The 15,577-nt window shown below is 37.9% G+C and overlaps 1 protein-coding gene across 3 annotated transcripts in view; it reads left to right on the top strand.

Moving 5' to 3' along the window:
• LOC112458355 (uridine 5'-monophosphate synthase) overlaps positions 1-15,577 on the top strand; it is a 30,766-nt gene that overhangs the window by 3,325 nt on the left and 11,864 nt on the right. For 2 of the 3 annotated variants that reach the window (XM_025021955.1, XM_025021954.1), the window contains exon 5: positions 763-978. In XM_025021955.1, coding sequence (XP_024877723.1) covers positions 763-978 — 216 coding nt within the window. Of the gene's footprint in view, positions 1-762; positions 979-1,503; positions 2,154-15,577 lie in introns of those variants that run through there. The other variant, XM_025021956.1, reaches the window with a different exon arrangement.

Genomic DNA, 15,577 nt, shown 5'->3' with positions numbered 1-15,577 from the left:
CTTGCGTGTAGATAACAATATAATAACATACATTATGTAAAACTGAAATATCGCGAATCTCAATCTCTGTTATCAAAACATGGATTTAAGAGAATTAAAGAAAAGATGAGATTTGAGAATAAGCTGCTCGATCTCGTTGCGAATCGCAGATCGCCGAGAGAGGCGGCACGCGGCATCGTCCTGAAGTCAGTCGCGCGCCATTCGTCAGCGAGCGGCGATTTTTCCGTGCGATAATGCACGTCAGGTGTCAGTCGACAGCCGCTTGTCGTCGCGCGCGGATCATCGAAAAAAGGGGAAGGAGAGAGAGAGAGAAAGAGCGTCACGACGGATCCTTGAGTCTTCCGCAAAACCTAACTGATAACGAATGTCGCGAAGGTGACGGTAACGATAAGCTAGCCTGATGAGCATGTCGGCGTGACATATCGTTCGCATCATCGTTAACTGACGTTAACAGGTAATGAAATTATCGCTGCGCAATTTGTATAATCCCGTAATCGCGCCGCATGTGCCGCCAACTTCGCTCCGCTCGCCGTTTTCGAAACGCGAAAGCGTGTGTCGATCGTCAAAATGATCGAACGACGGACGGCGCGCGGAATGAACGTATCCAAAACTTTGAATACTCCGAGTATAATCAAAATTACGTGATATTCTACATAATCCTTTAGTAATAACGAAATTCCGCAGCGTACATTTGAATTTCTACGATTCCGCAAAAATGGACGTGACATTTCACGGGCTGCGCTTCTTGTCCGCCGATTTTAGAGAGCCGAGGCGGCCGAGGCATCGTCCTTCGTCCCTCATCGGCACACCGCCACCGGCGCGGCATGACGGAGACGACGACACTGACGGAATTCGAGGAAAGCGTGTCCTTCGACGCGGACGATCCGGACTTCGCGCCGCCAACGTCGGACGCGGTGCGAAATGTCCTTCTCCGCGACGCGCGTCGCTTCGCCGACGCCAAATACGACGTTAGCAAAGGTAGGCACACCCCGATTGCCTCCTAATCGCTCTCCCCTCCCCACCTCCTCTCGTCGCCGGCGGCGTTCTTTATTTTTAGCCTATTTTTAGTCTAATTTTAGCCGCCTCACTTTAAACTCGACTTAATCGCTTCAATTTACGGCGGACTAATGATCGTAATGGAAGAGGGGGAGGGGACTGAACGTTAGAAATTGAGCGATATCATTACTATCGATTATTTTCACGGTATTGAGCTTCGAACGGTGGTGCCGTTTTAAAAAGAACGCCCACAGCTTATTGTGCTTTCCGTAAATAACTTATACGCCCAGAAAGCCCTCTTTCTTCTCTTCTTTTCCGTTTCTTCGTGAAACGGAGACGTGCAATAAGGCGCAAGGTTTTAGAACAATATATTTTTAATTAAACTAAACGTCAATTCAATTATTTATTTATCGAGTGAATCAACGACAAAAAGGCCATTATAATTAAAAAGAAAAGAACTCACGTTGTTACAAAATACAGCGTGCAATCATTTTATTGTATTTTTAGACTAGACTGTCCCAAGGTTAAGCAAAATCGATGCCGAGATTATGGGATGTCGATGGCGATGAGGTGTCGTTACTTCACATTGCAATATTACGATATTACATAAGACGATAGTACATTTTTGACTCGTGCGGTTATGAAATTTTGTGGAAAGTAGATAAATTAACAGGAATTGACATTCCACTTTCTAAATTTATATTCTATAAAACTCACACGAACGTCAATGATATCTCGATATCAAGAACGCGATCCTAAAACTCTGCCCTTTTCTATTATCCTTCCATCCTCTTGCAAGTAAATAATACAATTTTTCAATAGAAAAACCAAGTTGTATTATATATCGCTTTCTAAGTCACGCTTTATTCGGTTATATCGCTACGTTTTACACTCTAAAGATCGACAAGATTGTCTATCTAATCGCTTCTAAGATATACAAGACGCGAGGTATACAATGGTGACGGTTTGTGACGAGAAATTGTGACGAGATAAAGAGAAATCCGCGCGAAATCCGAGTAGGCGATCTCTAAAATAATCGGCAATTATCTCGAGGAGATTGGGTATTTCTCGTTTCGCAGCTTCTCCGCGATACTATACACTGCAAATCCAGTGTGTTATTTTAACTGAAGTTCTTCTTACACATTTTTTTTGCCGTTTTAAATCACGTCATTTAACACGGTTAAACGTATTAACTTTTAATTTGATACGATTAATAACGGGTTAATTTAATTAACATGCAACCAAACATGTAAAACGAGCTTCAGTCAAATGTGTCATTTTCAGACGTTTATGCGCGCAGAAGTAACACACTTGGATTTATAGTGTTCGTTTTGCTTTCACACACAATCAGAAAATTCGTGTACTTTTGTGAAAAAATATACTGATCAAAGTTTTTGTATTAAATAATCAACATGGCCATGTGTAAATTTAACACGCATCTGCTATGTTAACTAAACAAATATAAAATGTGAAATTATTGAAATGTTTTAAAAAATATATTAAAGTAACAATTTTTTTGTACATATTTATTAAATGTGTTAAAATTGGCAGAAAAAGAGTGCTAATTTTACTCTATAAGAGTTGTTACTTTGTAAAATATAAAAAGGACATTTCTTATGTGTTAATCTCATCATAAAAGTTATGTTAATTGTACACCCAATTAATTCCAAATTCCGATCAAAATTACATTTCTTTTTTGTTGAGAATATTAACATAGTATCAGTGTTACGCTTGACACAAACACATTACGTTAAATTAACACCAAAATTGAGTGAACCGTATGTTAAACATAACACAAGTTTTCCTGTGTTTTAATGTTCAGCGACGCTCGTGTTGGCGCGTGTCGGTGTGCCCTCGTACATTCGTAAAGCGGCCACGCGCCACGTCCGGATCAGCGCGGCGCGTGACCGATGCGTGCGATATCGCGACTCGACGAGCGTCGCGCGTGTTAGATTTTAAAGTGCGCAAATTTTCGCACGGATATTCGGATACGCGGCATTCCTGATGAGTGATGAATAAACGAAGAAGAGAGAGGGACGCGCGCGCGCGCGCGCGTCGGCGCTCGATCCGTTCTTATACGCAAAGACCGACCGCTCGCACTTTCATCCGTCGATCTTTGTCCGCGGCCGTGATATGAATGAATTAACGATGACACGGCGACGGAAGTGCTACATTTGCAAAGCGAAATCTTTTACGTAACGGAATTTTCCTCGCGCACGTTCATTCGGGCCCGGTCACGATTAATCCGAGATTATATTCTTCGTAGGAAGGGGAAAAAAAGTCCATCTTTTATTTAAAAGACATTTAAAACGCGTGTCTGAAAGAGATAGCACAACTCAGTGACGTGTTTGCAATAGCTTTTGATTTTTATGTGCCGTCTGGATTGTCTGGACTTTATCTCTGGATTCGAATAAAAACATGCACGAATTTTGGTGCGAGAATTAATATGATTGTCGGTACATCGCTGAATATGATTTTATCTAAGCTTCTTTATCTCTCTCTTCGATTCATATAATATAAATGTAGGGATAAAAGCATTAACCCTATTCACTCCAACCATGTCCTTTCGTGTCCCACGAGTTTCTAACAGTCGTTTTTTTGTGAAAAACAAATTATCGTGGGATCCTCCCCACGTCGGAAAATGATTTTTTAAATAAAACGAGTCGTAATGTGTGTTTGTCAACATATAAATGTTGTAAAAAAATATTTAAATAAATGATTTCCAAATGTTATTTATATTGATTTTTAGTCGAAGGTACAAAGATATAATAATTTTTGGGGTATTTTTCAAAGCTATTAACATTATAAAAAACACGTGGGACTCGAAAGTGCATGGTTGGAGGATTAAAGGGGCGGAAAAAACGTTGGAGTGAATAGGGTTTAAAGTAAATCGCGAGTTTTTATAAAATTAGGTAAACATTTGTGAAAAATCAAGATCGTTAATTCTGATTACAGGATCAGGTTATTTAATCTTTTAATACATTTTATATAGACACAAGATTTTTTTAAATCGTAGATTTATATTAATTTTACGTTGCTACTGCTGTTTAATCCCGTTAAAAACGCGAAGCGAGAAAGGTGGGGACGCGGAGAGAGTCGTAATATTTTTAAACGAAGACTCATCTCGAGAATCGCGTATTCAATTTCGCGGAATCAATTCTCACTCTGTTGGTTCCGCTAACAATCCGCCTACTCTTTGCATATATTTCCATGCTGCTGCGATAAACCGCGATCTTCTCTCGCGGAGGGATGAATCAGCGCGCAGACGAAAATGAGGATCTTCTCGGAAGGATCTCACGCGGAGAGAACGCGGCGCTCTCCTTATCGTTCTTGCTCCATCCCCCGTCGTCGTGCCCCGCGCGACTCTATTATTATATTATACTAACACGCACGGCGAAGGGCACGAAACTCGATCTACCGACAAAATTGGATCCGCGACGGCTATCGCTTTCCTTCCCGAGAACTCGACGTATGTCGGAACCGATGCCGGTGGTAGTGGTGTTAAGTATACGTCTCGCACGTGCACTAATCGTGCAAATAAAGAGTATCCTTTGTTATATGCGATAGGGGAGGAGGGAGGGTAGAGAGACGCACCTTCATTGCCACCGAAGGGTATCATTTGGGTTCTTGGGTAGGTTCATTTGTAAATGATAAGGATTGACGAGTATTATTTTGCAAAAAGGGAGAATTTAGTGTGTATTAATATAGCACAATTAAAGCATTACGTGTCTAATTAAATGAAAAATTATATGCCGTAGAGTCATATATTATTCGATCTTTTTATTTCAAAAGAAAAAATATATACTTTATTAATTTTATTACGTATATGTATATTGTGTATGTGACTGCATTTCTTGAAAATAAAAATAATAAATAAAATACATGATTTTATATATAGATATATCGTATATTTTATTTGCTATTTTTATTTTTAAAAGAATACACCTACATATGTAGTATAAGGATATGTTTTTTCTTTCAAAATAAAATATCAAATATCCCGAAATAAAATATCAAATAATATGCGATTATACATATGTATAAGGATATGTTTTTTCTTCCAAAATAAAATATCAAATAATATACATATATTCTGTTACGCACACCAAACCAAAATTAACAAATTATATAATTCTATTTCATACACGTTACATCTTTTTTGTGAAATATTTAACTTTAGATAAAAAAATTAAACGTAGAAATTAATTAACTAATTTTTTGTTTGATATAATTTTGCACGTATAAATTTATAATTACCGTACAGTTCTCTACCCTATCAAACGCATCGGTTTCTCATAATCGCCCGTTAGATGGCGACTAAAAGCCTTTTTCTAAATGGAGAATATTGAAGCTGGATAATCTTATGACTATAGTATTCAACCTTGTATTCTTTTTTCATGCAATATAAAAAAAAAAGAAGAATATATTGATGAAAGTTAAATCGAATCTTACAAAGGCATCACATTCATACGTTATTGCATGTCTTACATATGAAGTAAATGAGAAACATGTATAATTGATGCGTTTAAATTTATTTCTTTACGTATTTCGTTTCTCTGCGCAGTGAATTTTTTTAGCACTTAACGGCGTCAGTTTTTTATTTGCGTCGTTGCACAATCTGCTACGTTGCATGCGCGGAAAAGAAAAGATGTTAAAGAATTGCTTTCGATGTAGAACATATTCTGCTAAAAAAAGCAGGCAAGTTCAAACCCGAGAGATTGAATTACGCGTGCACGAGTGGTTCTCCTTACACGTGCGCACGTGGCTCGTGTACACGCGAGTTCAATAATACACGTGAACCAGCGAATTCACCGGGAATTCCTATTCCGCAGCGTTTCTACGTTTCTGAAGTAAATCGAGCATAATGAAACGCCCGAAAGAGAACAAGGAAAAGATTCACAGATCACGAGGCGCAGTTAAAGAAATGGTTGTTTGGCCGCTCGTCCCATTTGTTTTGCTTCTTCGTCTTTCCATTTACAATATTTACATCAATAAACTCGGAGACTCGTTTCATCATCCCGAGAGATCGAAAAGTTGTGCGTTTGTTTTTTTTTTGCGCGCGAAATTTTCTGCGAAAACAGGGTCGCCGGGTTTATCGAAGACCCCCTGCGTACGTAGGCGCCACGACCTCTCAACTTTCACATTAGCGTCTGTGATAACGATAATAAATCATACCATACTACGTATATGCTGGTTATCTCAGAAATTGTTACCGCTTTCTTCTCGATTGACCTCTACGTGAAGTTAATTCCATTTTTAGAATGTCGACAAAGTTTTGGGGTTCTTGATACGTTCCCCAGAAAACTTTTGCTACTAAAAGATAGAAATCCAAAGGTACATATGTAGTTACACGAAAATGATGAAATAACTTTTTTATTTTTCGATTAAGATAAAAAAGTGAGTTAAAACAACATATTTTGGACTTCTGTACCTTTTTACGTGTAATAACTCTAAATTGTTTACTCTCCTCTCGTTGTATCTAAAAATTCGCCTTTATTACGAAATTATTCTGATTTGGAAAAATATACGTTTAAGGGTGAATGCATTCAACAACGCGTTATCGGCCTATCCTACGAAAGACTTCGGTTTAAATTTATCTCCCAGCAGCGAACTTGTCGCTCACGCACTTTGCGATCCAAAGACCAAAGACTGCGTTCGCTTTGGGCGCTTTCGTGCTGATGAAAGCGTCAGTCCATCTTTATTGCTCATTACATGTTGAAAAAAGATGGAGTGATGCTTTCAGCACGAAAGCGTCCAAAGTGAACGCAGCAAAAGTGCAACGTCTAGACGCGTATTATTTGTGTTTTTTCGTTTTTTTTTTTTCGTGGTGACAACGGCCGATATTCAAGCGAGGATATTTCCACAATTCTACCGCGTTAATAAAATATGTTAATGCGTTAAATGAAAATGATCAACAGACGTGCTGTAATATATATTCGACATAATAATAAATTCTGAGACGATGCACAAAAACATTTGTCTACCGAAAAAAATTAAGCCTAAATCACTGTTTTTCCTTATTTATCAATTTTATTTCTTTTATGGGATGTAATAATGTAATTAAACGTTATTATATATTGGTAGTAATAAATTAGGAAAGAAATATATTTATCCTCACGAATGTATAAAGTGACGCGGCGGTTTAAATATCGCACGAGTTATTTATGCTGTAACCAGGCAGTAAAATATGAATATTTATCCGAATCGTCGCGGATGCACCTTCACATCGCGACATTCGACATGACCGTACTGCTATTATCGATTATAAGTAAGCGCTTATCGTCTACAATGCGCGATATCGCGAAGATTCCACTAGTCAGTTCGCCGATATATAATAATTCGATCGCGTTTCCGCCCGACGACGCGCAGTACGACGTCAATTGTAATTTTACATGGCCTTGTATTGTGAAAACGCCACGGGCAGTGGCTAAGCTATAACTTAACGCGATAATTACATAATATCGCAAAAAATACAATAGGAGAGACCTAATTTTCAGTATTTTCACTTAATGGTAATTAAACATGTTCTTTCAAGGAATTCTCACCGCACAAGTTTTTTTTTATAAAATATGTTCGACGAATCGAATTGAATTGTTATTTTAAAGTCGTTTTACGAATTCTCTCTTCCACGACAAATTATTGTCATTATCGATTTAATAGTGAGATAACTTTATTAATGGAGAAGTCGCATTTTTCTTTCTTGTATTTTTCTCAGAAACATAAACATTTGTTGCCGCCAGTGTAATATTGCGATTTGAGAAACTCTGTATCAGAGAATAACTGGAAGCGAGCGTTCTTGGTGCATGAGCCAGAAGTATGAAACCTAATATATCTTCAAGGAACTGCCTTTGTCCGGGTATGTCAAACTCGTTATCGGCGTGATCCACTTAATGAGACGAGCGGCAATGGAGGCGTCGGTTAGGTACGTGCGGCGTAATGTCAAGTTCGCGCTTTAATGCCGTGACGGTCATCGACGCATTCTGTGTCTCCCGTCTCTATTAATACATATAGATACGCTATACATATAACTATTTGCATTTACATATACCAAAGAAAATGAGAGTTCAAGAAAACAAGATATACAAGACGATAAAAGAATGATACGATATAAATAAGTTTTTATCGGAGCAATAAAATCTAAAAGCAAAATAAAATTTATATATAAATAAGAAAAGCGAGATGATGGAGGAAATTTCCGCAGAAGTCAGCTTTAATGATAACTTCGACTCGATTTTAATATGACAGGATCGTCTCTCTTTTTTATTTTCCGTCTGGTTGTGCGATTCGAACGGAGTCGTGTGCGCGCGACGACGCCGAGATTGCAATGTCAATAACAATCCCCGTTGTCTTGAGTTGGCGGTAGAGATAAGTATGACGAAAACATACCGGGGCGATACTCACTGGGGGTCTGATAACCCCCATCGAGGAAGCCGCCGCTTTTTTTCATCTCATTTATCACTGACACTATATATATTGTTTTCTATATTAGGCATTAAGTTGTATGTGCGTGTACGGATATGTGGCACGACATTTACACAACGAATTGTGTAACAATAATCCCGTCAGTTTACAGCAGAGTTTTATTTTAAAAGATAACAGCGATTCCTGTGCGTCCCCCGTGATAAGTTGTTGCTAATTTCACGCATCTTCAATAAAATTCAGATACCATTTTATGATTGTCGAGATAAATCGGCAAAATGATGCATAAAAGTCCCGCTTTCTCCGAAAAAACTCTAGCGATCTAAAATGTTAAATTATAGAAATTTATCGAAAATCGACCTAAAAAGAGGGAGAACCTCCAACGTGGGGCATCTTTCTCCGGAAATACGATATGTCGTCGTAGAAAATGCAAATTGCCCTTCTCTCTCCTTTTCCGTATTTTACATGCGTCGTGCACATATCGGGCAGGAACGAGTTCTCGTAACGATCTCTCGGGACGTTTATTGATGTGGACACACTTTTATTTTTTGCTCTATTAAATCTTTATTCAACGCTCTAATCACGACGATGCTGCCACGACTTTCCTTCGAAAGACGTAGTCACCTTTGCAGTATTTTTATGCATCTTTATTCATGCGACCTAATTGTTTGCCTCACTTGTTTCATCTTCCTCATTCCGGAATATTCATTCCGGGATGATCGTCACGAGCGAACCGTAATAAATTCGCCTTTATCTCGTTACGCACTTACTTAAGCAAAGCGAATAATTTCTCGAGGTTTTCCTACATACGTAAAGTCCTACGTAAATTCAATTTATGCAGCCTCTACATAAATTGTTTCGAAGCAACGACGTAACATCGTCAGGAGACAACTCCGTCATCCATTCATCGCGGTTTGCGTGTTCAACTCTGCCTTTATAATTTTTTTTTTATTCTTGTTAAGTTCCGCACCTCCTACGTAACGAAACTAATTAATGAGTTCTTTTCTTTACTCTTTTTTTTCATCGTCGAAAATATACAACGACGAGTGGTTTGTGTCGTGTAACTTTTTTTATAATTATTGATCTTAGAGAGAGAGAGAGCATTGAGTGAAGGATATTGGATTACGTGTTTCATTAGTTGTTGAAATGTTTATTAAGGGATCGTCCTTAAAGCTAAGCTTGTCGGCAGAGTTCAACTTCTTTATTAAGACTGATTAAGACGGCCTATTCACCGCCGGGCCCTCCTCTATATATAATGTAGAAATTACGCGAATACATATGCATGTATACGCCATATACGCACACGCGGACACACACGTACGCGCGAGAATAAGCAATTTCCTTAAACGAAGGAAGTGGGCAAGTGCCTAACCTTCTCTCCAATAGGAGTCACAACCTGAATGGCGCTTTACAAGCGGTAAAATGCATTCACGTGATTGGCATCTCGGGTATAAGTACTTGCAACTTGCAACTCGTGCGTTCCGCGTAAAAGAGTCTCGCGCTGCGCGTCTACCTGGCGCGAGACACTGCCGTGTCTCTTGATATGCCGTTTCCTAAGTAACTCGAATCCCACGTGTCGTTAGATATCGATTTCGTGACCAGCGGTCTACGCATCAGGATTTCAATTGGCATTTATAATGTATCTCCATCGATTTTTCAAGTTATATTAATTAATCTTTACTGAAGTTGTTACAACTTAATGCTGAAAAGACCAACGATGTATTTTGGAAGTATACATTATGTATAATATGTATGTAACGTTTATAGAAAGTATATTTTTGTACGTAACGTAGCATAAAAATTCAAGAAAAGATTTTTCATTACATTTTTATCGTCGTTACGTTTTCAGTATTATTTTATGTTACACACATATAAAATACTTTTTGTAATTTAATACATATAAAATTTGAAGAAAGCGTGTTTAACATATTTCACAAGGTAAATTTTATAAGATTTGAAGAAAGTATATTGGAAAGCGGTAAATTCGCTCAAAATTTCACTTTAGTCTGATCTAAAGAAGGTGAACCTGGATGGTCAACCGAGGAATCTCGACGAATGTTCTTATTGTGGTTTATCCTGGTTTCGTCTGCGCGCGCGAAGCTCATCCTGACCGAAAAAGAACACCGTACAACGGCTATTTTTAGCAGCCGGTGTTGTATGTCCTGCATCTTTTATTAGCTAAGCAGTTTGCGTTGAAAAACATTCTTAACAGAATTGCTGATAATTCGGACTGCATACGTAAAACCACTTTGGAAAGAATTGCACGCGCGCGCACGTGTATTATGTAATCCTATATCAATAATACATCTTATCGCTGATCTCGAATAAATTCTACACGATTGACTTCGTAATGATACAAATTTGCTTGATTTTGGAATAATACGCAACGAATTACTTACTCTGCTATTTACACTTCTAATGATCTAATAAAAACAGGTCTCTGTCTTTACGAAATTAAATCGATTACTTACAAAGTCTTTATCTTAATCTTATTAAAGATATTTCAAACTGCAGATTTAAATGGACCGCTGCTTGAACGCTGATTAACACATAATATCTAATTTCGTCTATTTTTTTGAAAAACGGTGACAAACGGTAATTCACAATTCGTAACTTTGACATTTCTACGGACCTCGTCGTTCGTCGACCATTTTCTCAGACGCCAGGTGGTCCTGAGATCTGTTTGCCTCCGATGCGAAATCACCTGACTGCCGCTGCCGGTGCAATCCGGCTCGTATACGCTTTGAGAAAAGCTGCGTTAAGAGAATAGTAGCAGTGTCATCATGTTTACCCGTTCAACTGTGTTTACGGCGAAATACGCATCGTACGCTATGCCATATGTCGACTATATAGCGCGCTAATAAATTAAATTTATATTTAGCCACGAATAAATCGCGTCGTGTCTAAAAATAGCCACTTCCAGGTGCGAGGTGGTCTTTAGTTTGTCCGAACAATTATTTCGCTTGACGCGCTTATTTTAACCTGCAGTCCCACCTCGAATTTCTATAAGGTGCTTTATTCTTCATTACCGGATATTGTTTGAATGGCAGATTTTTTTAAACCTATTCTCGAGTTCAAACTCAAGCGAGCAACATATTGTCATTTCTGAAGAAAATCACGTTATTTAGAAATATCGCGTACCATGCACATTTATTTTTATTTGAAAGTTACATTTATAGTTTGTCTCTTTAATACTAATTCTAAATAAAGTAAATTTAATTAAAATTTTACATGGAACTCGATAAAGTTATATATTACGCGGAACAATAAATTTAGAGTGAGAATATATTTGAATGAATATACATATATTTTTTTGGAGAACTTAATGATTCTTTTGTCTTTCTTGCGTATGCCATCGCACGCACTTGCGTGTGTATTTTAATTTTTCTGCGCAAAGAATTATATTTGACGCAATCGACATTGGAGATGCAAATATTTGCGATTTACGTCGCGAAAAAACCGTCGATCTCTCTTTACCTCTCTCAATCGGCGGTTCTGTCGTTAACAGAAAACACAGATTCCCAACATTCTACGGCTCTTATCTCAGGTGTTTGAACTCCGTTGAAATGTCAGATAAGTAATGAGCGCGTTCGAAAAAGTATATCTTTTGTTGCAAGCTCGCTACACTGGTACGATCGCGCTCGTCATCGTCGACCTCGAATTTCGCAACGGCACACGCGCGAAACGTGACCACGAGCGCGCCGCGAAATCGTTTATCTGATAAGGTGCGAAAGGTGGCCGCGTTCTTATACGGCAGCCGATTTCTTTTCCGTTCTCTTCGCCCAATAATAACTTAATGAGCGTTGATAACTTAAAGATAACTTAAAGATACAGGGTACGTGATGTAGATGTAAAAAAAAAACCGGTCGATCGTTTTTCGATCGGTCACGCTTATTTGCATTGATAAAGAACATTTAGGCGTGCAACGTTTTATGTCAGAATTTATAAAGTTCAGAATAAACGAGACAAGAAATTACATATATGTATATAATTTATAGTAATATAATAAAATACGGCGCATACATATAGGTACCATATGTTAAATTGTTGTACGGATATAAATTACTTTTTTATTTTCAGTTAAATTATTATTATTTACTTATGTTTCAAGATTAAACAATTATCGAATCTTATAAACGAAATTTGCGTAACTTTTTTCTAAATATAAAATATACATTTTAGAAATGAAAAAAATAGATACTATATAAAATAAGATTTGTTAAGAAAATACTTGAGACAAGGGGAATCGATTAGATATTTATATTTGTGTCCGTTCACGTGATCACAGTAAATGATCATGCTTTATTTTCTGTTTGGGAGAAATTTTTGGTTCGAGGAACGAGAAATGAGAAAGATTATGACATATCATCAAGAAACGAGTCACCAGACCCGATAATTCCTACGATAAAGTGCCGCTGGCATATGGGTCCGAACGTGCGCGCAGCTCTGAACTTCAGCACGCGAGATAAATCACGCAGATGAGACAGAAATTTACTGCGCTTATTGGGGCAACGCACGCGCTGCAAAAGTGATTTACATACGATGAATGATGAAATTATGAAGCTGAGCGAATCAGAGCGAAGACGCGTGACCGGAATCTCTATTTCGAACGCGGAGTGTGCAGTAAAAATTACCGGAGTTTCCTGACCAATCGATAGCCGTAACACACCACGCAGGACCTATGACCTTGGTGTCTGGGAATTATCTCGTTCTGTAATATTTGTAGGAATATTACCACCACTCCGCTTGGATTCCTTCAGTATACTCTCATTTAATTCCGCCTCGCTGCTCTCAACTCGCTGATTGCAAATTGTTAACTAATTTTGACCTACGATACACGCTCGCGAATTGTGCCGTAAAGCCAGCATTGTACAAATTTATATTAAGAAAAAAAGCAAATTTAGATTTGGAAGAAATGTAGCAGAATTTGATGCTTGATAACTTTTGCTATTACAAAAGTTTATAGAATAAAAATTCACTTAATATTAGCTGAAATTCTTTAAGCGGATAATTTAACAGAATTTTGGATATGAAAGAAAGAATAATTATTTTATGTTTAACATATAATTAAAATTTAATGTTGCCGTATATATGGAATTAAATATATTATATACAACGCTCGATCGTTAGATGTTTGTAGCGCAATAACTTTATATAGATCCATGTGCTCGCGATTGTATCACAAATTGCATAGGCTTGCACGCAAGCTCGGAGGAAAATTTATTTAATAATCGCCCAAGGTCGTATTCATTTCCGCATGTTTATATAATTTTATATAATTTCCTTTATTGTCTTTAAGCCAGTAATTGGAAATGCGACTTGAAGGCATCTAAAGAACTATCCGAGTTACTCGAATAAATCGAAGAGGCCGACGAGAAGTCAGCCTGGAATGTCCTCGTGACAAAATCCGTGAGCGTGTAATGTAAAATTTTCATTGATCAGTCGTAGAAATTTTATCATCGCGATTTTTCGATTCATGGAAAAATAATGCGGTAGCGGCAGGGAACGTTCCGCATAAACTTCTCATATAACACCAAAGTATGCGAGAATAGTGCGCTCACGCATGGCTATCGGTATAATAATCCTCGAGAATGGAATATTCAACGAAGCCCCTTAACGGAATCGCGGAAGGTTTGACGGAAAAGCGAGTGCGTCGTAATAAATATCTGGAATCGACGAGGCAAGAATGCCTCCGGGGAAAATTTCAGCGAATCGAAGGAGCGAGGTCAAGGCGCCGGATAACGCGTAGCTCCTTTTGCCTTGTTAAATAAAATATAAGGTCGCGGCACGCAATGGTACGGATCATTTATTTACTTTGCCGTTCGTGCGGTATGGCCAATTACTGAACGAACAATCTTTCCCGACCGCCGTTGCCGGTCGAATGCACGCGAATCTCAGTGAACAAAGCGGTTGCCGGAAACGAGACACTTTAGTCACTGAAGGGATATCATCATGTGTAATTTATAATTTCCTATTCAAATCTGATTTGCTAATAAAATATGCGTTAAGGTAATTTAAGAAGAAAGCCATTTCTCTTTTTTAAAACACGATTTTTTTTAACTTTGATTAGATTGTAAATTAAATTTCGATACATTAGAAAGGTAAATAGCACGAATTATAAATTAAATAGACAAATCAGACTTGAAAAATAAAAGGAACAATTAATAAAAATACAATTAATAAAAATACTCTCTCGACAAGCACAAACGAAGTCATATGACGACCCTGACAATTCCCGAGACTTTCAAGTCGGTCGTTTAAGGTCGACCATAATGAAGCGGTACATATAATTACCATTTATGGAAAAATTATACAATCACTAAAGCGATGCGAAAAACTGCGGCGAATCACGGTTTATGCACGTTCGTGCGAGTTGACATTAAGTACGATAACGAGATTCTTCCTACCACAATATTACTGACGACATTATTTCGATTAAATTAGAAAAGCTTTAAATATACATATATATGTATGTATATGAGTCATTATATGAATGGAATAATAAATCAAATCATGTCTAGACACGAGTAAAAATCGAAGATTTTCGCGTGTACCGATCTTGGTTTTAATTTTGCAACAGGCATTATTATTTTACTATCCTTAGCATGACATACGACATTTCGGATATTACGGGGGGATACTTTAATTCTGGATATTACGGATTCATAAGAAAGATGCGATTAATCAATTGACGTCAAACTTCTTTGCGGAATATAATAGGTACTAAAGAATGTTTTTTTTTTTTTTTTAATAGTGTTCGAATAAGTTGAAATGAGAGAAAACAATCTTTTTGGCAAGTTAAGAAAAGCGAATATGTATTACAAGTAAAATATGCTGACAAGATATACTCGCGGAATCGCATCTCGCGTTGTAATTTGCAAGCACGTACGAGAGGGGTGCATCGACACTCGGTGCGTCGTACGACTTATCGCTCGCTGCTCATTAATCCAATATGCCTTAATCGAGTTAGCCGGGAAAAGCGTTTCAAGGTCGCGATTTATTGCCTCGTACGCGGACGACGGGAATTGAGAGGCTGGCGACAGGAGCGCGCGGGCGACGCGAGATGCAAAAGGCGGATGCAAGTTCTAGAATCTATTTGCGATCGCGCGAAAATTTATCAATTACATTTACAGTAAGATAGATGTAAAACTGATGGAATTGT

Source organism: Temnothorax curvispinosus, unplaced genomic scaffold (assembly GCF_003070985.1).
Source record: "Temnothorax curvispinosus isolate PA1 unplaced genomic scaffold, ASM307098v1 QBEX01008825.1, whole genome shotgun sequence".
NCBI lineage: Eukaryota > Metazoa > Arthropoda > Insecta > Hymenoptera > Formicidae > Temnothorax > Temnothorax curvispinosus.
The sequence above is the reverse complement of the archived record's forward strand: the minus strand, read 5'-3'. Positions and strand labels throughout refer to the sequence as shown.